The 25,015-nt window shown below is 43.3% G+C and overlaps 1 protein-coding gene across 1 annotated transcript in view; it reads left to right on the top strand.

The window, feature by feature from the left end:
- Window positions 1-2,955: 2,955 nt before the first annotated feature.
- The window catches only part of btbd11b (BTB (POZ) domain containing 11b), a 106,091-nt gene continuing 84,031 nt past the window's right edge, over window positions 2,956-25,015 (top strand). Inside the window, exon 1 of the mRNA XM_049573406.1 lies at window positions 2,956-4,094. Coding sequence (XP_049429363.1) covers window positions 3,242-4,094 — 853 coding nt within the window. The 5' untranslated portion in view covers window positions 2,956-3,241. The remainder of the gene's footprint in view (window positions 4,095-25,015) is intronic.

Genomic DNA, 25,015 nt, shown 5'->3' with positions numbered 1-25,015 from the left:
TGTCCTAAGTTGATTGACAGTACAATTAGCAGCACACTTCTGAGAGGAAAAGGAGAGTGGAGCACACTGATTGATTTGCAGCTTTTATGCTGTATTAGATGAAGTACATGTATTACATACTGTATACGTACTGTATACATACAACTGTGTAGATAGCTGTAATTTAGCAGCTAGCTGTACCTCTCTTTTAGCTAAGTGTTTTTAATGTCAGCATGCTAACAGGATGACATTTAGCAGGTGGCCTATAATGTCTACCATGTGTACCATCTGATTTTAATTGGCACTGAACACAAAGTACAGCAGAGGCTGATGGGAATGTCTTGTGCTTTTGCAGGTTTTTTGGTCATAAAATTACAATACTGGAAATAGGTGAAACATGCATGTCTCTACCAAATGTTAAACCAATACATCCAATAGTTGTCGAGACATTTCACTCAAAACCAAAAATGTGAACCTCATGGTGGCATCTATTGTCTGGGTACAATGAACATTTGTCCATTTTTGGAACTGCTTATCCTCTTGAGGGTCGAAGATGGGCTGGAGCCTATCCCAGGTGACATTGGGCGAGAGGAGGGGTACACCCTGGACAGGTCGCCAGACTATCGCAGGGCCAAGACATAGTGACAGACAATCATTCACGCTCACATTCACACCTACGGACAATTTAGAGTCACCAGTTAACCTGCTTGTCTTTGGACTGTGGGAGGAAGCTGGAGTACCCAGAAAAAAAACCCATGGGGGGAACATGCAAGCTCCGCACAGAAGGGCTCCCTCCTGGGATTTAGCCAGGAACCCTCTTGCTGTGAGGCGACAGTGCTAACCACTGCACCACCATGCCATACAATGAATATCTGTACCAAATTTTTATTCAATCCAGCGTAATAGTTTCAGAGATATTTAAGTCTGAACCAAAGTTGTGGATGGACCAACATTACCTCCCCTAGAGCTATGCTGATAATGTGTCTTAAAAACAGGTCACTCGGTCTGTGCTCCGACTCCTGTGGGTTTTAACTAGAAAATGGCTTTTGGCACAAAATCACCTTTTTTTCTAATTACCTCATTCCGAATTGTGCTCCCTCTGACATGCTGCTCCTTCTAAATTAAGTTTGATTAAAGCAGTCCCTCAGCCGGAAAGGCTAATTTGCACCCAACCTAGAGATGAAACTGCGATATTAAATTATCCTCGCAAAGACCTTCAAGGTGAGTTTGATAACCCAATTTAGCTGCTTTCATTTTTACAAGAATTGATTCTCCAAAAATTCTTTGGTGCCCAACATCAAAGTCTTTCTTTCTCTCAAAGCATAGAGCTGTCATAGAGCGACCAATGAGGTTACTTAGATAAATCAGCATTATTAAGACAAATCAATCAGTCTCTTGGTCTTTCTCAGAGGGCATTACTGTTATGAAGCCCTGTCTCGCTCCTTTATTTCATTTAAATGATATTACTGAATATCTGTGCCCCCTTTCACTTCTATTGTCCGATGTGTTTCTGACTTCTCTCATTCTGCTGCCTTCTGTGCTGTGCAGACCCTTTAGTAGACTTTGCAGTTGATAGTATTCTGTTTACACTGGAGCAGAGAGGGAACCTACTAAAACATTCAACATGTCCATAAGTTGGTTTTGGAGAAACATGTTTTTCTCTCAGACATCCTGCACTGTCTGGCATCGTGTCCTTTTCTTGTGTGACCTTCAGATTGTGAATATGCCCTTTTGTTTGTATGTGTATTGACATGCATCATGTGCTTGTAATGCATTAACAGATAGGTATTGTCCACAGCAGACTTGTTGACTTGTCATAATGGGAAAAGCACAGATTTTACTTGTAACAAATAATGGCCTTGTTCTATTCAAGTGTCCCTGTAAGCAGTGAAAGTGAGCCAGCATGCACAATACCAGGACCTTGACACTGAAGCAGCGAGATGCGAATCAGCCGTCATTCATTTCGGTATTTACACCTGTGTTTCCTGCTGTGACATGTTTAAGTATCTTTTGTGACAGATGTCTATCCCCAGTGAAGAATAAATATTTCCAGTTGTCTCTTTAACTGTCAGAAATTGGAGAATTTCGCCCTGACAAATAAACTGAAGTTTGGCTGCACAACACCAGGGTTCACTATTGCTCCAGAGACACATCCAACCTGCTGTCAAATGCAGAATCCACTGCATCTCAGATGTAAAGCAGCCACAGTCCCTCAGATCAGTGAGCAATCTCCAGTTCACGGAGCCAACCCCCGAGACATTTTACAGTTATTTGCACTGAACTGGTTTTGCTGGTATTACAGTATGACTGCAGTTATTTCCAGTACATTTAACTCAAATCAAATACCTCACTGCTGCAGTTAAAGAATAAAGAATATCGCTCCCATCTTTTAAATTGCACTGACACATGCATCCATCATGGCTTTTATTTAAGGTTGACTGGGGGTCAAACCCAATCCACAGAGCCTATATATGGGTTTAGGGGGAAGAAAACCAAATGGCAAGGTTAGACCCTGCAAGTGATCCCAGCGAATGACCTTGAAAGTAATTCAGATCTTTTCAATGAGTTATCCTCCAGAGGAACAGAGAAGGATACATTATGCATGCAATCTATTATTAATGGTCTTGAGTCATGTTACGATCAGACATGGGCCCCTCAGAAAATATCTGAAAAGCCTGATCCCCTGGAGGACTAGTCCCCTAAACATGGTTACATGAAAGCACCACTGTATATTATGTGATTTATTATTTACTGCAACTTCTGTCTCTTACATTGTCCCTTTACATGACAGGGTTTATGCGTTTATGTAATTGCAAAGTTTTGAGAAACTTCCTGAAAGTAGGGTATAGAGTATGGCACAACCACTGAGCTCGCTGTTTACACTGCCTTTTTTATTATTGATAATAATAAGCCTCATCATGGGCTACATCAATGACTTTATATTGATCCTCTAAAGTGATCCAATTAAAACTCCTTGCTGCTTCATCCCGAGAGTCCATTGGCTGACAGCTGTTCTCGGGTCTCTGCGGCCCCGCCTCCATCTGTCAGGCACTGCGCTGCTACAGCACTGTGTGATTGTTGATGCACTGTAGTGAGATACTACTCTTTAACTTTATACGACAGCCTCGGATGGACTTTTCCTGCACGCAGAATAATATCTCTCAGCAGAGCTCGTGCCAGACGCGTGCGTATTCAAACTCCACCGCCTTGAATATTTTCCTCCACTTTCCCAAAGCCCTCTTTTACAGTATGAAGTGCAGTTATGGCAAGGAGTAGCAAGTCAGTAGCGAGGACCCTGGAGGATTTGACGCTAGACTCGGGTTATGGTGGAGCCGCCGACTCCTTCAGATCTTCCAGTGCGTCGCTGTGCTGCTCAGAGGCACATGGGGGGAATTACTGGCATTTAACCGACTCGATGCACAGTCGACACAACAGCCTGGACACTGTTAACACGGTCCTGGTCGAAGACGCCGAGATCCTGGAGAGCACCGGGCAGTGCGCTAAACTACCCGAGCTTGAGGATGTGCCGTGGAGCCTCGGGGAAGTGGCGAGCGCGCTGAGCAGGGACGAGGAGATGACCCTGCCGACCCCCCCGCAGGACGTCCTGCTCAGGCTCTCGGTGCTCATCAGCCGGGCCCTAGTCAGGGTCGCGAAGGAGTCGCAGCGCTTGAGTTTGCGCTACGCCAAATGCACCAAATACGAGATCCAAAGTGCCATAAAGATCGTCCTGTCGTGGAGCGTCTCGATGAGCTGCATCAGCGCGGCCCTCAGTGCCTTGTCCCTGTACAACATGAGCACGGAGGAGGACAAGTTCTGCCGCGGGAAGTCGGCGCGCTGCGGACTCATCTTCAACGTGGGGAAGTTCTTCAGGTGGATGGTCGACAGCAAGATTGCGGTCAGGATCCACGAGCACGCCGCGATCTACCTGGCCGCGTGCATGGAGAGCCTCTTCCGCGAGGTGTACGCGCGGGTGCTGCGCAGTGCGCTGCTGGAGCGTGATAACGGGATCCCCAAGTTCACAGTTGAGACCCTGGAGCAGGCCGTCAACACTGACGCAGAGATATGGGGGTCTCTGCAGCACTGGCAACACTTGATCTGTGGGAAGAATGCAAGCGGTGAGTTGTGAGTACTGTAAGTCCATGCAACAGGGATCCTTCTCCACTTCATGTCCTTACCAAACATCCACAGATTCTAAATCCCCATGCTGAACTTGTAAAGTTCCCCCTCTCATCTCACAGCAGATATTTATATCAGCACAACAAGGTAATGGCTTCTTTGGATTTACTCCAGACATCCATATATTTATGTAACATGGTAGGTGATACTGATCCAAGCAAGTTTTACCTGCACCATACTGCCCGGATCTATATAAAGCCTCCCTCTGATACACCTGCTTCCGCATCTCTTATATGCAAAGGTCATGCCACAGTCTCTTTCTTGTTGTGGAACCGTGAACTTTAGCTCAACACTAAAAGAGCATTTCTGCAGATCAAATAGTGCTTCCTATTCTCAGAGTGAGCCGCAGAGGCAGCAGGCAGGTGATGATGATGAGTGGATCAGGATGAGAGAGAGTGGTCCTCTTAAGGCCAGCTCGCCTCTTCTGTCTCCTGTGCAGTGTTACATTGCAGATGCTATTCTCTGACATCCTTCTTATACTGTATGTGGCTGTTTTGTTAATGCACAAAATGACGAAGTAGGGTCTGATATCCTCAGGCTTGAAGTCTGACTTTGAGAGCTTTCAGTGAAAGGGGTTTTCCTGCAATAATGCCCTGCAGAGGTGAGTCTTATTCTTTTCACCCAGAGAGGAAGGATGTCTTTCATTCCTGTGCACATTTGCTGATTCCGGTGCACACAATACCTCGCCGGTAGTTTTCACAATTGGCTTTCCCAGTGTTTTGAAATAGTTAGAGGTGTGTGCTTTGAAAGTAAGTGTAATTGCAGTCAGACTTCACTGCTGCTTAAACAGCAATACATCACAAAGCACTCTAACACATGCTTGCCCCCTGTTTTGATGGATGTTGTAAAAGTGCTGCTGTGGCTCCTCTTGCAACAGGTTTACGTAATGAAAGGCCTTGGGGGACCTATGTGCTATCATGCATTATGCAGAGTGATGCGAATAAAACTGAGTTATAGAGTGAGGGAGAGAAAGAGAGACAGACAGGCAGAGAGAGGGAGAGAAACTCTGAGAGACTCTGTGGCCGTATTGATGAATCACCAACAGAAGCCTGGCATCATGAGAAGAGCACTTTAGTTCACTGTACCTCTTTGTTTTAAAGGGACAGTGAAACATTTTTGCTAAACAAACAGCTTGTTTTCTGTTTCCATGTGTATTTGCTTACAACAGCACACGGCTGCAAGGCTTCAGCTGCACAGTCAGAATTAGACTCACTTAAATGTATGCTCATTTGTAGTAGTGATGACAAAATGTAGTATCATAATATTCCTCTTGCCCCACAGTGCAGAAATGCAGAGCTTACAGTACGAGCACATACTGTAAGGTATTGAATGGCAATATTCAGTCACTCTGCACACTCAGGAGGCCACTTGGCATGCAGCAAGGTTTCAGCTGTAGAAGAGGTGCGGTGAGTGTTCAGTGGTGCATTGGACCGGTGAATAGGTTGAGATGCAAGAAAAATGTCTGGAGCATGAGGAATATTGATGTAATGCCCAAGGCCAGAAAATTGGCAGAGTGCATCAAATCCATGCTGCCATTCAGTATGGTGTTGTCCGTTAGGTAGTAATTAATTACTGGCATGAAAATTATCTTAAAAATGGCGAAGATATATATTTTTATAGTAACAATGCATCAAATGACTGTGGAAAGTGAAGAGAGCTATGGTGCCATTTTACTAATTGGTTTAGTTTTCCAGCACATACCTGTATTGCTTTGGTTTATTCTCACTGCTCTCAGACTGCACACCAGTATCAACACTTAACAACTAGCCATATTCAGCTAGCGAGCGATGACTGTAGCTGGTGTACACTGTGAAATATTAGGCAGCTAAAGAGACAGATTTTCCCTTAAAGGGTAACTTTGGTATTTTTTAAGCTGGACCCTAATTTTTCATGTTTTTGTGTCTAAGTGTGGTGACAACAATTTTTGACACTGGTCCAGTATTAGCGAGACCGCTGCAGCCACAAGTGGCAAAACAGGCTGCAATGTAACCACTTGGGGCAACAGTGCAACCTCAATGTATGTCAAATAAAAGTGCTTGTTTTTATCACTGACAGGTTCAACCTGTTATTCTAAGTGTCAGACAACATTATGGAAAGGACCCCTACAGAGATAGACCTTTTTGTTTAAGGTTAAGATACTTTTTGTTTAACCAGGGCATTGCTCGCGCCAAGCCCACCAGACTCCATTTAAATAAACAGTAATTTTATCATTGTAAAACACACGTCATTAAAACTTCACAGGAGCAAAACGAAACTCACAAAAGCTGTCTTACTTCATGTTTTCACCACTCCAACAATCACCAGTTGTGGTTTGGTTAAAATTAACCCTTAATTAACCGATTTAGATGTGAAAATATGCTAGCTCTATTAACGCTAAAATTACTGTTTTTTTTAAATGGATTCTGGTGGGATGGGCAGTCGCGATTTTGGGGCTGTTTCCGGATAATCAAAAAGGATCTTACTCTTTATCAAAAAGGTCTGTCTCTGTAGGGATCCTTTTCATGAGTTGTCAGACACATATAATAACAATCTGAGCCTGTCAGTGGTAAAAACAACCACTTTCAGTGGTCCCGAGTGGTTACGCTGCAGCCGGTTTTGCCACTACCAGCTGCAGAGCCAAGACCGAAAGACAGCTGAAAATAGAGTGAATATTGGACATATTTTTGCCAGGTGGCCAGAAGCATGATTCCAAAAATGAATGCTAATGTTGCTCTGTGTCTGTTGGATGTATAAATATGCTAACATGTTTGTCCATATCAACTTAAAAGGTAATATGTCTTTGGTCATCTTTATCTGCTGTCCCCAAATGGCAAAAAATATTCAATTAATGCAGCATTAAGTTTCAGGATGTTCAAACAGTATATACACTATTTTGAAAGATTTTAAGATTATTATTAGTTTTTAGTTTGTTTGGGCGTACACATGTGTATGTGTGTCTGATATTTTTTCCCCACCAACACTGTCCCCTCTTAAGTTTGCCATAAGGTTGATATGTCAGTATGTTCACAGCTGGTTTCTGCTGCCCCCTGAAGACACCAAAAAGTCAGTTATTGCAGGTTTAAGACTGATAGGTTAAAAGACAGTGGACATGTGCGTCTCTTGGGGCATCAGAGGATGACTGGTTGGGTTAATATAGGAAGTTCCATATAGGTGGAAGATTTCCATCACATTTCATACTGTGACACTGCAGGATGTCTAAAAATGTCTAAGATACCCTCTATCTGCAGTGACAGATAAGGCCGAGGTGCAGGCGCATCATTCATTGTCTTCCCAGTAAAACCAAACAGCCAGTCAATCCGAGGGTGGGTTGACCTTAACCGAGCCACTGCCTGCCAAATTGAACCTCCGTATTGCTCAATCCATTCTCGCCGTCTCTCTCTGCCAAGTGGGAGCAATTGAGGTGATTTTTCCATATTATGCTAACGCCGGTGACCCGGCTTTGTCAGGAGGCCTTTATGAATGTCTTTATTGCATCTCTCTCGCCAAAGCTGATTTCCTTTTTGTGCTGCTACAAAGTCAATAAGCTAGTTACTTTATGAACTTTTCAGCCTCTGTCATGTAATAATGAGCTCAATAATTTGGGCACACTTTCTCTCGTACACAGAAAGCAATAATTTGACATTTTGGGAAGGGCTTTCTTGCCGAGGGTTAACTACGAAGATTGGGACCACTCTCATATCTGTACATTAGTGATAAAGCCACGACCAGCAGACAGTTAGCTTAGCTTAGCATAAAGCTTGGAAACAGAAGGAAACAGCTAGGCTGGCTCAGAGTGCTGCACAGGTGTGATTTTCACGACCCGCTCCAATCCGAGACGTGCAATACTTCACCCACCTGCACATGTGACCAATTAATTCTGCAACTCGCAAATCCAATAATAACCATGCTCTGTTCAAATAATTAGGTTAGGCAGCATGTTTAAAGTGATCATTTTGGGGCATTTCACACATTTGAAAATAAGATAATATATTTTAAAAAGCAGGTAAGTAAAGAAATACAATTTAGATTAAGAATTTTTGCATATTCTCGTAATGTTGAGCAGCACATCTCTACATTAACGCACCTAATTGAAGCAGCTCTCATTTTGCAGGTGGTGCAGAAGACAAAACCAAAAGACAAAGTCAGCAATCAGAGGATTAAAAATGTTAAAATATCAAAGTAGATTATTATTATTCCCAGAACTGAACCCAGAAAGAAAATTAAGACAAAATACCACCAAGGAATCACCTCACCCATTGGGTATCTGATCTAATGCAGGACTTTGACCTGGCTCTGTCCAAACGTAACCAAGTCCACCCTGACAGTGACTCTTAATCTAACTAATTAACACGTTGTGGTGTTACACGGGTTATGTCCCTGAGAATTTCAGCAGAGCAGGAATTTTTGGCACAACCATTTCTTGGCCAGGAGCCGTTCCCCAGGTCTCGGCTTGCTGCCTGGCAACAGCATGGTGACGACAAGACTTCAGAAAGTTGTCGCTTCTTGCCAATAAACAGTCCTCTAATGCTAAGCTAATGTTAAGCTAACAGGCTGCCAGCTGTAGTGATGCATTTACCGTACAGACATTAGAGCCTAATTTATCTTCTCATCTAATCAGCAAGAAAGCAATAGACTTCCAGGATATCAAATTATTTCTCTAAACCCTCAAGAGTGATCAATTATAGAAAAGTAGTTTGATTGTAATTAGAGTCTGTGTTGTGTAGGTGTAAGTAAAGTTCTGTATGTGCTGTATGTTATATATTGCTATGTCTGGATGCATTTCTTTGTAGCTAATTCATCAAAAATGGGAAAACTTATTCTTGGTTGTTTCATTAATTGATGTGTCAGGCCTCTGCACAGTATCCATAATTACCTCATGCTATATTGTCTGCTATACACCTACTACACCTCACAGCTCTGCTTTGGCACATCCAGCATATGGCAGGCCTCCCACACACAAGCCCAGCACACACAAACTCACTCACACACATACACCAAGATGTCAGGGGCTCCTCTCACCATGTCTGAGTCAGTGTTATTTGCAGGTGGGTGTTGGGTTTCCCTTCTTCGGCTGTGGTATCCTGTCAGAACAGGAAACTGCTCTATATGGTGGGATATTTCTTATGGCTCCCACTAGACCCAGCTACACAGTGATTCTTTGATTTCCTTAACGACGCGTGCATGTCACAGAAAATGTCTGGTGGAACATGATATCCAGCGCTCAGGGATGTGTACCACCCCAAGGACGATTTTCTAATCACGCTTTAGGTGTGAGATGACTTTCAAGTCTGGGCAGAGCTGGTTTGGGTGAAAGATTTAAAGGAAAATTTCACCCTAAAGTCATAACATCAAGTGTAGGTAATGTACCTTGTAGGTCTTGGCTCAATTTGTTTTATGGTGGCGTTTCCTTTTTCTTATTCACATGGCCAGGTGGGCAAACATGCATGACTTCATGTTGAAATATCAGCTACACTTGAGTTAGTTAACAGAACATTTTTTTAGCAAAACAAACCATTGTGCAGCCCAGCGCCAGCAGACCATTTGGTTTGGAGCTTTGTGCCAGTTAACCTTACACTGGTGGGAAAATATGACATATTTAAAGCTGTTACTATCGATATTTTTATATTGATGAATTGATGTGTAACATGAAAAGGGTTCTTGCATAGTGACTTGCAGAGAATTATCCTCACACTCTGTAGTTCCTGTCAGCTTTACGGAGCATTCAAATGTCTTTCAGCTCATTGTTATAGGTTTCTGGTTTGCAAATCTACTGTTTTGGTTAACTGTCACCAGTTTCATTTGCATCAGTTTCAGCTTTAGCAGGCAGCTGTATGCAGACACCAAACATCAGACAGAAAGTCAGTATCTAGCTAGTGAACATACAGTGGTTTAGTATTTAACAGTTTGAAGGTCTAATGTGTAGGATTAAGTGGTGTCTAGTGTGGAGGTCTGCAACATTGAGACTTCCCCTGAGTGCCAAGCGTGAAGGAGAACAACAGTGGCTGATGTGAAAACATGAATGGCCTGATCGAGAGCCAGTCAGAAGCCCTTTTTAGACAGGAGTTGTGCAAATTTGCAGGAAAGCCCAATCAGTATTTTTTCAGCAGTATAAAAACAAAATCGGGGAGTGCAGCAAAATGCCGCCTACCTATTTCTGTTAATACAGAATGTGCCTTTTTCGGGGCAATGGGGGGCGTGAGCAAGTAACAAAACGTGTAGCTCAGCGTGTGACGTAAACAGTGACGTGGGAGGGAAGCCGCGGCTGGTCAGTCCTTCGGCGATTCTCTCATAAGTCGGCCCGTTCCTCATCGTCCCTGTCATCTGACGGTTAATGGCCTCTTTGTTTGCGAGGACAAGGAGGGCGCGCTATTCCTCGTCTCCCCAGTTGCTCATCTTTACAGTGTGTGTCAGGTTTGTGTTTCCCTCTTGCTACTAGCTGTTTGCTAATACCTGCTGTCAGCTGTTCCCTGTTTATCCACCGCCAGTGCCTCGCACATGCGGCGTCATCAACAGCTCCTCCCACAAGTCTTCAGCAGCCCCGGTTTAAACTAAAAGGGTTCCGCCAATATGACTACCCTACGAGGCGGAAAATTGGGCACCTCAGATCAACTCGCCAATCCAGCTCTGTGTGTCTAAATGCTCGCAGCTTGCCGGCAAAACGGCCCAACATTCACGGAAAATCTGCCAGTGTAAAAGGGGCTTTTGATTTGTACCTTCTTGGCTACTATAGAACAATGTGGCGGACTTAACGGGAGAGAACCCACAATGTATGTAGCTCAAACCCCCGGATAAGCTGCTCACCCTTGCAGCATTTTTTTCCTACTGGTCACTTGCAGTACTGCAGTGAAAAAAATCCCCTGTGGCCCAGAAGTATTTTCCCCATAGGCCAGTTTTGAGACATCTGTAAAACTGTTGACAGGACATCTCAAACTGCAAACAAGGTCAGTTATGACTCTACTCTGAATTGTTTAGCCATGGTGGTTATATATCTGTAAGACTTTCCTCAAGCCAAGAAAAGAGATTTAAAAATCTGTGATGTCACCACAATGTGAGGTCACTGAGCCGAGTTGGGCCAGCAGGAGAAACAGTACTGCATCTATTCAAAGGGCCACATACCACAGATGTAAACAGGGAGGCTAGAAAACTTTTTGGCATACAAGCCAGGCAAGCAACTCCATTGGAATGAATAGGTGCCATCGTAATCCTAACATAATCCCAGTAATTATTCAGATCTATAATACAGACATAAACGGCTCATTCTAAAGTAACGAAAGCACCACAGTTCTTATTTTCAGGTAATTATAAAGTTATGAAAACACATTTATGAATAATATATACCATTTCTGCTAATAAATGCCCTACATCCTCTACACTGGAGCCAGATATTTGTAACGTAGCTTCTTTTAGCTTGTCATTTTGGTTTTTGTGGTTTAACTCTTGTGTTTTGGTTCAGGCTAATCTTTCTCATCTGTGTTGTTTCCAGCAGCTGTCAGTGACAAAAGTTGCGATAAACAAACTGCACACTATCTACTCAGCATCCAAACAGCACACAGACAATGTTAGCGACATAGGGGAGCATTTAGCAGCTAAAAAGACAGATATTTCCCTCTGGAGTTGGTGGAGGCAACACCGTGACAACATAACAGAGCTAAAATGAAAGTGAATCTTGGAGTTATGTTCGTCAGGTTGACAGTTGGGGACTCCAAATTAATGCTAATGTTGCTTTGTGTCTGCAGCTCCTAGGCAATTCCTTATAAAATGATATGTCAGTGTTGTGTTTGCAGCTGGATTCACTCCCCCTAAGCAGCCAAACAAATCAATTAACCAAGGTTTAAAAAAGCATGCACAACAATGAATGAGCTTGTAACCTGGATTTGTAAAATTCTGTAAAAAGTTCTTTTGAAATTCTTTTATACAGTAGAGCACTAGCCTATATAGAATATTATCTAATGTTCTTTTAGTTGTGGGGACCAGTTATGGAAACTGGTGGAAGCTATAATTCATGCAGTGCAACATATATGCTATTTTTTTCATTAGTGTGCTTGCACCTGTGCCTTATCTAAACATATGAAAGAAAACGTGAACGTGTTTTTATTGTCCGTCCTGCAGAATAAGGAGGCAAGGGTTTCTTTGTAGACCTACCATTTTGCATTGACATTCAACAATCATTCACAGAGCAATCTATCACGGAGCTGTCAGACATATTTCTCTACCGATGGCAGCCTCAGTCGAAATTCAATGCAGCCACAGCTTGCATCTTTGTGGAGCTGTTGCCAGCAGCATCTGAAATATAACCCTGTTGAGGGGTAATTTGAGGTAATTTGAACAACTAGGCATGCTGCTCTGTGGCATTGTTCTGTCTTCACTCTTACTTTTCTTGCATGGAAAACACACAGTCCTTGCAGCACAAAGAACACACCTCTCTAAATCTTGTCAAGAGGCACTCTGGGAAATGTGGAAAATCAACAACTGAACATGCACATTTGGGTAAAGTGGGTGTACACAAAAATAGTAAATCACAGCACTGTAGCACTTCCCCTGGAAACCATTGGACCGTTACAGTGTGAAGTGTGTAACTGAGGTGGGATTTTCCTTTTAAAGTCTGACATGTACACTACACTTAGCAGGAAAATTCCCAAACACAAACACTGAACGAATGAGGCACTTGTTGACGATATTATGTGCAGCTTTTTGCTTTTTCAGTTTGGCGCTTCACAGGGGTGAAGGAGTGCAGGTCTCATTCCATTCACAGGTATTTTGTTTCGTATCCAATAGCTGAGGTCGGTGCCTGGTGCACACATGCTGTGGGGAAGGCAGGCAGACAGGAATGACTGCGGTCTGCAGCGGTACCACTCTGTACCGGTGGAGACCAGTCCCCATTATGTCTGGGAGTGAGATATCTGTGCTAGGGAAACCCTTACACAGCAGCATGCACATGGGCATATAAGGCAGCAGCACACACAGACAGAAGAGGGATACACACACACACGGCCCAGGAGCAGATCTGGTATTAATTGTGAGTTTGGGAGGGAAATGAGGAATGTTGATGTGACATGGAGTCTGGTACAGTGGGGGAGAGCTCGAGCCAAGCTTACTTCACTTGATTAAGAGGAGACAGGCAATAGAATACAGTTAATTCTGCGCCCAGCTGGCAGCGCCCGCGATAGATCGAGTGTCTTTTTTTCTCATGCACCTCTGAGGATGAATTAAAAGTTTCAGTTGCACAATGTCACTCATTGCTGTGTGTGCTGATACGTTGTAAATGCAGCTGGCGAACTGGCATTAAGCTCAGCCACTATATGAATGTGATTGCAGCCATTTTACACAATAAATACACACAAAAAAATGGTATCCTCCTATTGAGGATCCTTTCACTGAGCCATGTTTTTAACAGAATATTGCAAGCTGTGCCAGTTTAATCAATTTGTGTGGATACCTCCTCAAGGTTAAACGCTACAGCACCACTCTGTGATGTCATTTGAGAAAAACACTGCTGGAGCTGCGGCAGGAGGGACTCATTTCTGTAGATTTGTCTAATTCTCATGCTTGACCTTTTACACCACATTGAGATTTACTCCATATAGCCTTGACAATGTCAGCTCAGCGAGTGTGTTTTAAATCCACTCTTTAGATGCCTGTTTACTGTGAGTGAAAAACATTCTGTATTTTTGTCTTCCTGGTGATATATATGGAGCTTCAGCTGATTTGTTTCTGTCTTTGGGAGAGATTTGTTCCTCTCTGGATAAAATCTTCCAGGATGACTGAGTTTTTAGTAAGTTCTTCCGATGCACAGGTAGCAAATTCTGTATTAGCTCTTAGTTTTACACAATGAGAATATACCAAACGCTAGACCAGAATAGTTTAACAATTACTCTGCACTATTGAGCCAAATCCAGTGAAGCCGTGGCTAAGAATGAATTGTTCATGATGTCGACTTTGGAAGAAAACCAGAGGGAGAGAAAGAGGCACAGATGGCAAGGATCAAAACAGGAAAATCCATAAGAGAAGCTGTGGGTGACAGATGAGACCAAGACAAGCAATGCCTCCTTCTTATTATAGCAGGAAGAAGACTCTGGGCAAACAAGTACCAGCAAGTGGATTAGTTTGGTGAAGCATCAGTATCTACTGCACTGTGTTTTCGCAGCTCTGAATTCCTATTGTTGGAGAGAGGGAACTGATCCCGTTTAAATGACAGCCAGTCTGGCTGGAAATTATGAAGAAGATATGGGCAAACAAGCTTTTAACTTGTCTTCCCTCTTTGATGTGAGCAAAATTCAAAGGAACTGTCTTGTCACCATCAGAAATGCGATACGGGTGATATTGAAAGCTGCACGTCAGGACACGTCGCAATACTTCTCGGTTCATAGTTGGTGAACTGTGATACAAATTCCAAGATATTTACATAACACATACAAATACACACATGCAGCACAGTGTTGCCACAACTTACATCAGATAAATGCTGACAGGTCTTCAGCAAATACACAGTGCCATTTTATACCATAGCCAGCACCACTCACAAGCAGCACTCTGCTAATGTGGTTACATCATGTTACCTGTTGTTGTTTAATCACAGTGAGACAAAAATGACAGTCAGAGGACTGCCAGCAGCAACATCGCTGATAAGTTCATTACTTGTGAGAAAACCATCTGCAGTGACAGTTCGCCTCCTCTGGGTGTGTGTGTGGTAATCCTCAGCTAATAATACTGTCATATGAGGACATCATTTCCCCAAATCAACCAGCAGTCCAGCATCACAGATCACCAGTCCGTCCGTCAGTCAGTCAGTGAATCACAGTGAACAGGAGCTCTTATCTGCCCAGAGCACCAATTGAGGAATATTTGAGAACAGCTTAGATGAGTTGTTTGAGATGGATGGAGACGCTCATAGAAGAGCTCCCACTGTTCCCTCTTTTAGTTAAACTCGCTTCTGCTTCATTATTTCACACAGTGTGGATTAGTGATTGTCAGAGCTGAAAATATTAAGTGGATTCCGTTAAAGGTCTCGTTTGACATGTAGGGAAATGTACTTCTTTTTGCTGAGAGTTCCCAGCTGGCCACCTCACGTTTTTAGATATATGGTTGAATTAAGGTTGTGATGTCAGGTGATCAAAATTCAATGTCAGGACAATGTCCAATGCTAAAGTCAATTTGACGTTGACAAATGACGTTGACATTTTGTTGGTTTTAAGTTGTGTTGTTCAGTGGGCTAACCTAAATCCAATGTCTTCCAGACATCTCATGCCAACGTCATCTTGACATAGAATGACAACATTCAGTCATAAGGTATGGAGAACAAAACCCAAGGTCTGCAAAACATCATGATGTTAATGTTCAAACCTCATGAAATTTTAAAGTCATTAGACATTTGAAATATCATCAACCCGATTTTAATTCCAACTAAAATTTATCATCTGTCGAACATAAGAGTCCAGCACCTTTCTGTCGTCATATTGACGTCAGGTGCCAGCAGGGCAAGATGAGAACATTGATGCCACTTGTGTGTATGTTAGATGTGAATCTACAGCTAAGAGATGGGTAGCTTGGCTTATCTTAGCATATATACTGTAAACAGAGGGCAAGGTCTAGCTTCAGACTGTCTAAAGGCAAAATCCCTCTAGTAGCACCCCGCTAATTAACATGTTATAGTCATTCATTTAGTCCAAACACACAAAAAAAAACGTAAAAAAACGTCAAATGTAAACAGGGCCATTATGTGTGCAACTATTTCTTGGCTGGGCAGCAATGACTTTCTGCATACCTGTCATTCTGAGGTTGCCAGGATGAAGTTTTAGAGATGCTGGTAGGTGGATTTTTCTACTTTCGGACAGGGCCAGATGCTGTTTCCCTCTCTTTCTAGCCTTTATGCTAAGATAAGCTAACTAGGGATGTTGTGATGAGGGACTTTCCCCTGCAATGATCAAGGCTGGCTCAACAGCATGATATGCGGTATTATTGCTATTTTTCCACAATTATTTCATGTATCCTGATTTTAGTGCTTTATACAAAAGCTTTATTGTTAGGCTATTATTAGGTTTATTGTAGCTTTTTTAATGACACAATAGATGATACAGATTTAAAACAAATGAAATACTTGTTGATTGTTAAATGCAGAATGCAAAAAGGCATGAGGCGCAATAAAGGCCTCAGACAAGCACAGAGAATACTGTCTGACTCTTCCCACATTCTCCGCTGAGTACGAGCTTTTACCCTTGGGCAGACGATACAGGATGCCCACATTGAAACTGAACTGTTTTAAAAATTAAGTTGTGCCAGCCTCAGTCAAGATTTTCAATAATGTTGCTTGATACTTAGAGGTTGTGTTGTGTTCTGCTCATGGTGCTCTGCTGTGTACCAGTATTATGTGCAATACTGTTTTGTGTAGTATGTGTTTTTTATTCTATATGCTTTTCATTTCTTCTGGACTGTTATTTTAAGGCAGCAATACTTGTGCAGCTCCTGAGTCCAAGACGAATTTCCCCACGGGGACAATAGATATAACAAATTGTATTCTATCGCATCGTATCATATCATATCGTATCGAGTCGTACTGTATCATATCATGGCCACTGCATTTTTTTCAGCTGAGACGCTTTGGTTGCAACTGGTTGCTACGATACAGAATATCATCAGATGTAAAAATATTGGCACAAGGTAGAGTGCCTGCTCTCTCTGGAAGAAGGGAAGGTTGAAGCTTTAGGGAGAGAGGACAAACCGGCCAGTCTTTGAGGGTTCAGTATTACTTTCTCCTCCAATATTGTTGTTGTTCAGTGATGTGAAGGTCGGTTATCATGTTATATGCCCGCCCCTCCCCCACTTTGATTTGACAGTTGGGTAAAAAGTGCTCTTGGCGACCGAACCCCCCCGCCCCCCAAAAACAAACATTAAAGGTGGAACACTCAGCACAGAATAGACACTCGGCGGCTCATTATGCTGCTGGTTTTTGTAGCCATCTAAATCACAGCACTCCCATGAAAACAAAACATGAACATAGCAGTTATAGCAGCTGCCTGCCTGCAGTTGGCTTGCCAGTAGCGTGGTATTGCAGTATTGCAGTTATTGCAACACCCCTAAAGCTAAGCATAGCCTTATATTTAATGGACCGACATGAAAGTGGAACTGATCTTTTCATCTTGCTCTCTGCAAGATGTCAAACTATTCCTTTAAAGATCGTCGCTCATATGTTGTCCCTGGATCCTTGGCTTTCCGAAACCTTTGACAGAAGATTAGTCAAGGTGAAGAAAATCTGCTCCTATATATCCTCTGAGCTGCCAATGTTCAACTCTCCTGCAGTCAAGATAATCCATAGCTACAGTACAGTAAGCCGTGGGGGTGCGAACATGTCTGGGATTTCTGAGGTGATCGTGGGGAGCGGAACTTGTATTATTCTCAGTCTGTCACAGATCACTTTATACATGTTTCCTCTGCACATCAGCTGTAAAAACTCAGAGCAGATATATAGTTCATGTGGCAGATATGAACACACACTGCTTTTGACATGCCACCATTCCCGTGGAAGAAGAAATCCTTTCAGTGGAGGACACACAGTAATAACCTTCAGATACATACACTGGTTTGTGTTGATCACTGCTGCGTCGGTTGTGTCACTGCTGAATCTTTTACAAGCTGCGTGGTGGTTTGGAATCTGAGATACTTTTTTTTTTTTTAACTGCTAGACAACCTCAATTACTTCCTCTCAGTCTGCCTCATCTGCAGTACATGCAAATCATTAACGGTTTTCCCACATTTCCCATAATGCCTCCCAGTAATCCCCTGGATGTGCCCAAACTTGTTTTATTGATTTGCAAGTGTAGGGATCAGTAGTGCAGGTGATAATGACAGTGACACTAGGAGAGAGCAAGTTTTTCTAGTTGAGAAAAACTCAAGGGTTGCACCCCTCCCTCAGGTCTGGTCTTAATTTAATTTTTAATTTAATTTAATTTCATATATTTTATTAATCCCCCTGAGGGGAAATTCAATTGTGGCTGCAATGCATTTTGGTCTGTTAAGGTGTATTTAGGTAAAGAAACCAGCAGACAGAGCTTAAAATACTGAGGTCAGTAACAGCATTGAGGGTCCTAAAAAGGCAAATTATAAGTACACTTTGCATGTTTGTTGTTGGAAATTTAACAACATCAGTGTTTTGCAGGCGCCAAAAGAGCGTATTCATTGAACATGCACAAATTTTGCTGAATACTGAACAAGATGCTTCAGTTTGCAACTTATGAACTTGAACATGAAGATCATTAACTCCCGCAACAGTTTACGACTTTTGTTGTGGAAATGCTAATGCTAGTGGACAACACAGGTACTGGAAAAAAAAAACAAATTTGAAACGACACATTGAGTTGAAGAATCTGACCAATCTTGGGAAATATCTGTGAATAATCATAAGATTTTATTTTATTTAAAGAATGCAGAAAAGCTACCGCTCCACCCAGCTCAGTCTTGGCAAAGTGCTTAAAAAACATCACTGAGTCCAAAATGGTAGAGAAAGATTTCCACACAATAAAGTGAGATACTACATAGATGTAAGTGTGCAGAAATCTACCATTTTATTTAAAGAAAAAAAAATCAGAGGACTTGAACGTGAACTAGTTTTCTGGGACTGTGAACTTCTTTCAAAATTCCAAGTGTGACCTATGAACATAAACTACTCATTCTTTCATTTTCCATAACTGCTTATCCTGTTAAGGGTTGTAGGTGTGTTGGAGCCTATCCCAGCTGACACTGGGCGAGAGGCAGGGTACACCCTGGACAGGTTGCCAAACTATCACAGGGCTGACACATAGAGACAGACAACCATTCACACTCACATTCACACAAACGGACAATTTAGAGTTATCAATTAACCTGCATGGCTTTGGACTGTGGGACGAAGCCGGAGTACCCAGAGAAAACCCACGCTGACACGGAGAGAACATGCAAACTCCGCACAGACCCGGGGTTCAAACTCCCCATCCTGGGTTCCAACCAGGAACCCCCTTGCTATGAGGCAACAATGCTAACCACTGCACCACCGTGCCTGAGCATGAAGTAGTTAATTTCAGTCTGTGTGACCTGAACTATGAACTGGTTTGTAAAGTATGAACGTGCACAACACTGGCCAACTTAGCTCCTATACTGCATTTAGTAAGATTACAATAATGGTAAATCAGTTCCACATTTATTCATAAACGTTCAAAAATAATGTGTAATGTTCAAAAGTATTATAGCATTATATTTATTGTTGACAGCTGCACAGTTACACAGTTTTGGTCTGAATAAATCCAGTTTAAATATATACTGGAATCAGTTAATCAAATACTCACTCTGTGGAAGTCTTTATGGAAACCCCCCAAATTACCAGAAAAGTGTAGTGGTGGCTATTGAGCCTTGACGATAGATCTTTTCATTTTTATTTTGATTTAATATACTGAGTTTTGAGACAGCAAATGCAAAATGTGCAGTTTAATCAGTCACAGTCATTTTAATTGTTGTCTTTGGAGTTCATCTGCCTGCTTGTAAACAACATGAAGAAAGTGCACACACTGAGCTGAGGCTTAGTAGCATTCTAGGAGGCGTTGAATCTGCTGATGCGCTACTGATTCTGTTCCAACGGACCAGTATCCCATTACCTCCCATGAGAGCTCAGAGCACTCACCTTTGGATTATGTGTGTGTTATTGAATATATATCGTATGCATGTTTGAGAAAAGTGAACACTCCATTCCGCTTGCTATTTTCCAGTGTGCAGTTGCCTCATTTAGAGCTCGTGACCCGTAGAATTAAGCCAGATGATTTTAATAAGACTAATCAAGATGTGAATAAATGGAGGTCTTCCATTTTCTCTCTCCTCTCTTTTTTTGCCCTTCTGTCTCATTTCTCTTGCTCTTTTCTCATGCTCTCTGTCGTGCTTCTTCACTTTCTCCTCTGTTTCAGCCCAGCTTTCTTATACAGTGCGATATAATGAGTCCACATTCTGCCACCGCCTTGATAGTGAGTAAGTGCCGACTTGAGGTAACCTTGTCCCGTCCTACATGTCTGGCAGCACTCTAATAGTTCTGTCAATCCAGACATGGAAGGCCCCCATCGGGGAGCCTCAGCCGAGCCCGTGCTGCAGACAGACACATGTGCCTGAACCATGACAGATCTCCTCCAGATCGAGCTACAATCTGTAACTGTAGTTTGCACTGCGGAGTGGGCGGGGCAGTGTGTGGGTGATGTGAGAGAAAGTCAATGAGAAATGTGCCAGACCAGAAGACTTTGCTTGGGTATCAATCAACATTTTTTACATTAGGTCCAGGTGCCAAACAGCCTTTACTCACACTCTGTACTCAGACAGCTGAACGCTGGACGTCTTCTCCATCCTTCACTCCAACTGAGTGAGTTTGCTCAACCCCCAGATGAACTAGAGGCATATGGTACAGATTACCACAGGAGAAGGTGTATGTCTATTTTCTTCATGACATTTTTTATTACTAACACATGCTGGTTCCTGCTTTACTCCCATTTCATTCTTAAAGTGGACCAGAGACTAGCAGAATAACAACCACACTGTGAAAAGACAGATGCAAGCAGCGACTGAAACTTCTGCCCCAAGAAATACTCAGACAGTTCACTGTATATTTTGTTATGGCAGCCGTAGCAGGGTATGGTACCTTAAACCTAAAAGATAAATATTTCTTTGCAGTAATGTAATTTAGAGTATCCATCGCTGCTCTAATAACTATGCTATGGGGAAATTATCTTCATTTGGCACGTATGCTCTACTAAACCCATTGTCCCATTTTTAATACTCGTGCCTTTAAAAAAGATCATTAACTAATGACACGTAATGAAGCAGATCTTTCCAAAATGTATCCGACAATAGGATTTAGAGAAAGGCTGAGTAAAAAGAGAGGTAAAAGTTAAACATCCTTTTTAAAACTTACCCTGTGGATGTTGTGACAATTTGTGATGGTTAGTTAATACCTCCAAAATGTGGAAATAAAGAGGATGTGAGGTGTGGAGGACTAAGTTGTTAAAAATTGGGGTGTGCAATGGTTCAGCAGGTAGCGAGGGCGTCCCATGTACAAAGACAGTGTCCTTGCCACAGCGGCCACAAGTTTGATTCCAGCTAGTTGTTAAAAATCTAATTATCTGTCTTATTACTTTAGCTGTTGAGTTGTGATAAATTATTGATTAATCGTTTCTAGTAGGTTCCTGAGTACTGGTTAGAGGGTGGTAATTGTTGGTAGCCTGGCCAGTAATGAGCCGTTAAAGGTAAGGCTACCAATAAAAGAAGAGAAGAAGAAAAAGACCATCATGATGTTAAAGCAAGATTCAGGGCTCTAGTTTCGCAGACCGGGTGCGGTGGGGGCGCAGCGCACCTGCGCTTCGCCAACTGGGTGTGGCCAGGCGGATTTTGTAAGTTTGGCACACCGTGCGGGCTGGCGCAGCTACTCCTCTTTCCCACCTCCGTCCCTCCTACCAGCGCAAGTTGGAAAGAGGGAGGAGAGAAGGCGTGGAGTGGGTTTTACACACCAATCAAATGAGCCCCTCTCCTCGCCCTTAAATGTGCCGCGTGAAGGTGTAATGAGAGTTTACTCAATTCGCCATGGCAGAAGAGAGCAGCAGCGTCAGATGGCCAAACTCCTCCCAGGAGGAAACTGATGTTTTGGTCCGGGAGGTCCAAGCTCGCAGTGTCCGAATATATGGAACTGCGAGCAGACCTCCACGGGCTGATGATGCAAAGGTAGCCTGGGAGGAGGTCACCACAATTGTAAATCAATGTTGCATTTCTCTCGTGCGCGCGCTCTCTCTTTCTCTCTCGCAGTCTCACTCTGTTTCTTTTCTTTTGACTTTTCTAAGATGACAGATCCTGAATATATACTCCCTATCTGATGCTGTGGCTGTTTGTGGTTGGCTGAGAGGGATGTAAACTCATTAGTTTGCAGCTGTGTTAATCAGATCAGGTTGGGTTTCCATTACACGTGCCAAACGTGCCAAACAGTGCCAATCCCCTTTGATCTGACATCAGATGTGACGGGACAGTCGATATAGAGATACATTTATGTGCTGATTGCAGATAGTTGCATTGAATAGTGGTTTTGTGGGTATTTATTGCATCGTTAATGTGCCTGACATTCTGGAAACCTGCCTGTGAGGTTTTGGTGACGTGTGCGCACTGTCCGCCAGTCAGCCAAACTTCGGCTTACGCCAGCTGCGCTCCCCCTGCACTGACAGTAGACCTGGTTTCAGATGGCGAGCTTTAAGGGCACCTTCGGCGAAGCCTTTTGGCACGAAACTGTCACTGTGCCAAGCTGGATATGTTGACACCTCCCCCTGCTGCGCCGCCACACCCATCTCAGCGCACCTCGGTCTGCCAAACTACCAAACTGAGCGCGCCTCTGGTTGTGCTGCTCGAAACTAGCTCTGTGCGGGGTTTGCCACCCTGCGCCACCCTGCGCTGCACTGGGAAACTAGAGCCCTCAGAGTCAACAGCCATGCTAGCAGCTCTGTGAGCTTGTAGGCCCAGGTAGGCACAGCGTAGTGATTTAAAGGGATAGGGACAGGTTTTTGGACATGAAGCTGTGTGAAACGCTGACCGTTTGTAGCTCTGATGTGACGGTGTCACTACTGTCAACAAGCCTCCTGCTCTGAGAAATGGCCCGTAGCTTACCGGAGAAAAAGTAGTTCTGAAGATGTACGGGTGACACGTAACCAAAAGGTTTTAAGCTACAAAAAAGTATGCATGTGTTTTGTTAGACTATTTCAATAATTTGAAAACATCCCCGCATTATGTCAGACGTTGCTCAATTGGGACTATTTTTTGGCCAGTATCACTCCGCCGTGCAGGCCCGCAAGACAGCACGGCAACAGAAATCAATTAGACAGTTCATCACCACGCCGTGCAGGTGCGCAGGATAGCAACGGCTAACGAGAACTTCATGGGCTGTTTTCAACAGAGAACCAGTAGGCTATTATTAGTGAGGAAAAAGATGTACTAGCCCTATATATACCTACTACTACAGCACGAACACCGGCTCAGGCTCACGACACACGCTCGTCAGCTGCTGTAGGTAAACAGAGGAATACCAAAATAGTGCCAACTTGTGATTTCCCCAGCTGTGGGAATAAAAACATCGCTGGCTCCCAATTCCATCGGTTTCCTGTTACAGACGTAACCCGTAGGCAACTTTGGCTAACCCACCACCAGAACAAAGCAGAGACTGGTCGTAATCACATACGAATTCACATTTCTATGTGATTGATTACTCATGTCATGGATTTAGCAGTTAGCCTAATATAATAAACTAAATGCCGACGGTAAAACGAGGCCGTGTATAATGTACTCTCCACAACACAACAGGCTATTAGTTCAATCAAACATTTTGTTTTACAGACAATCAGTTACAGACATCGTTATATAGACTGGTATTAGGTAATATATCTCTCTTTGGGCACAGCAGTGTGGAAATTGCGTTTTCTCTGTCCGTCGGGATCTGTGGGGAGCTGAAGTGAGCTTGACATACGCGCAGTTGCTTCACCCTCGCCGGCTTGGTAGCGAGGTTCATCCCAATTGACACAAGCCAAAGTTGCCTACGGGTTACATCTGTATCAGGAAACCGATGGAGTTGGGAGCTGGCGATGTTTTTATTCCCACAGCTGGGGAAATCACAAGTTGGCACCATTTTGGTATTCCTCTGTTTACCTACAGCAGCTGACGAGGGTGTGTCGTGAGCCTGAGCCGGTGTTTGCACTGTAGTAGTAGGTATATATAGGGCTAGTACATCTTTTTCCTCACTAATAATAGCCTACTGGTTCTCTGTTGGAAACAGCCCATGAAGTTCTCGTTTCCTGCGCAACTGCACGGCGTGGTGATGAACTGTCTGATTGATTTCTGATGCCGTGCTGTCTTGCGGGCCTGCACGGCGGAGTGATACTGGCCAAAAAATAGTCCCAATTAATAGCAAGGTCTGAGGTAATGCGGGGATGTTTTCAAATTATTGAAATAGTCTAACAAAACACATGCATACTTTTTTGTAGCTTAAAACCTTTTGGTTATGTATCCCCCGTACATCTTCAGAACTACTTTTTCTCCGGTAAGCTACGGGCGATTTCTCAGAGCAGGAGGCTCGTTGACAGTAGTGACACTGTCACATCAGAGCTACAGATGGTCAGCGTTTTCACACAACTTCATGTCCAAAAACCTGTCCCTGTCCCTTTAAAGCACTATGCTGTGCCTACCTGTGCCTACTGTGCCCCCCACCCTCCGAACGCAGACCAACTGCATTGTTACTGCATTGCCTGTTTCTCACATACATAACTGTAATTTGAAGGTGTTGCAATTAGCTGGCCACCATATTGTTTCCTGTGTCAAAATGTTCACATTGCGTCACCCACCAGCGGGAGCCTTTATTGTTCCAGTGCGGCGCAGTGCATTTTGATAGTTGTAGGTTTTCTACCTCTTGAGCAAAAGCAAATGCCACAGGACCTTTTCTCTGTTTTCCACTGGTCATGTAGCATCAATTTAAAAAGTATTTGCATCTTTCTACTGCATAGACAGTCCTGCTTTATGAAAATACCACCTCTCCAGTAGTGAAGTACTTCTTTAATACCATCATCAGCATGCTAGCATGGTCAAAGTGATCATGCTAACATGCTGATGTTTAGCAGGTATAATATTTTTACCAGATTCATTATCTTAGTTTGGCATGTTAGCATGCTAAGGTTACCATATGCGCTAACCACAAAGTACAACTGAGACTGATGTCATGAGTTTAACTTTTCCACATCCTTGCCCACAAGGAGCTGAGCTGAGACCCCACCATCAGCGGCCTTAGGGGACTGGTTGCCAGTGGCAGAGCTTGGTCTAACTAGCAATAAAATGTTGCCAGTCTGGCCGACAGGGAGTTGCT

The sequence above is a fragment of the Epinephelus fuscoguttatus genome, linkage group LG4 (genome assembly GCF_011397635.1).
Source record: "Epinephelus fuscoguttatus linkage group LG4, E.fuscoguttatus.final_Chr_v1".
Lineage (NCBI taxonomy): Eukaryota > Metazoa > Chordata > Actinopteri > Perciformes > Serranidae > Epinephelus > Epinephelus fuscoguttatus.
The sequence above is the reverse complement of the archived record's forward strand: the minus strand, read 5'-3'. Positions and strand labels throughout refer to the sequence as shown.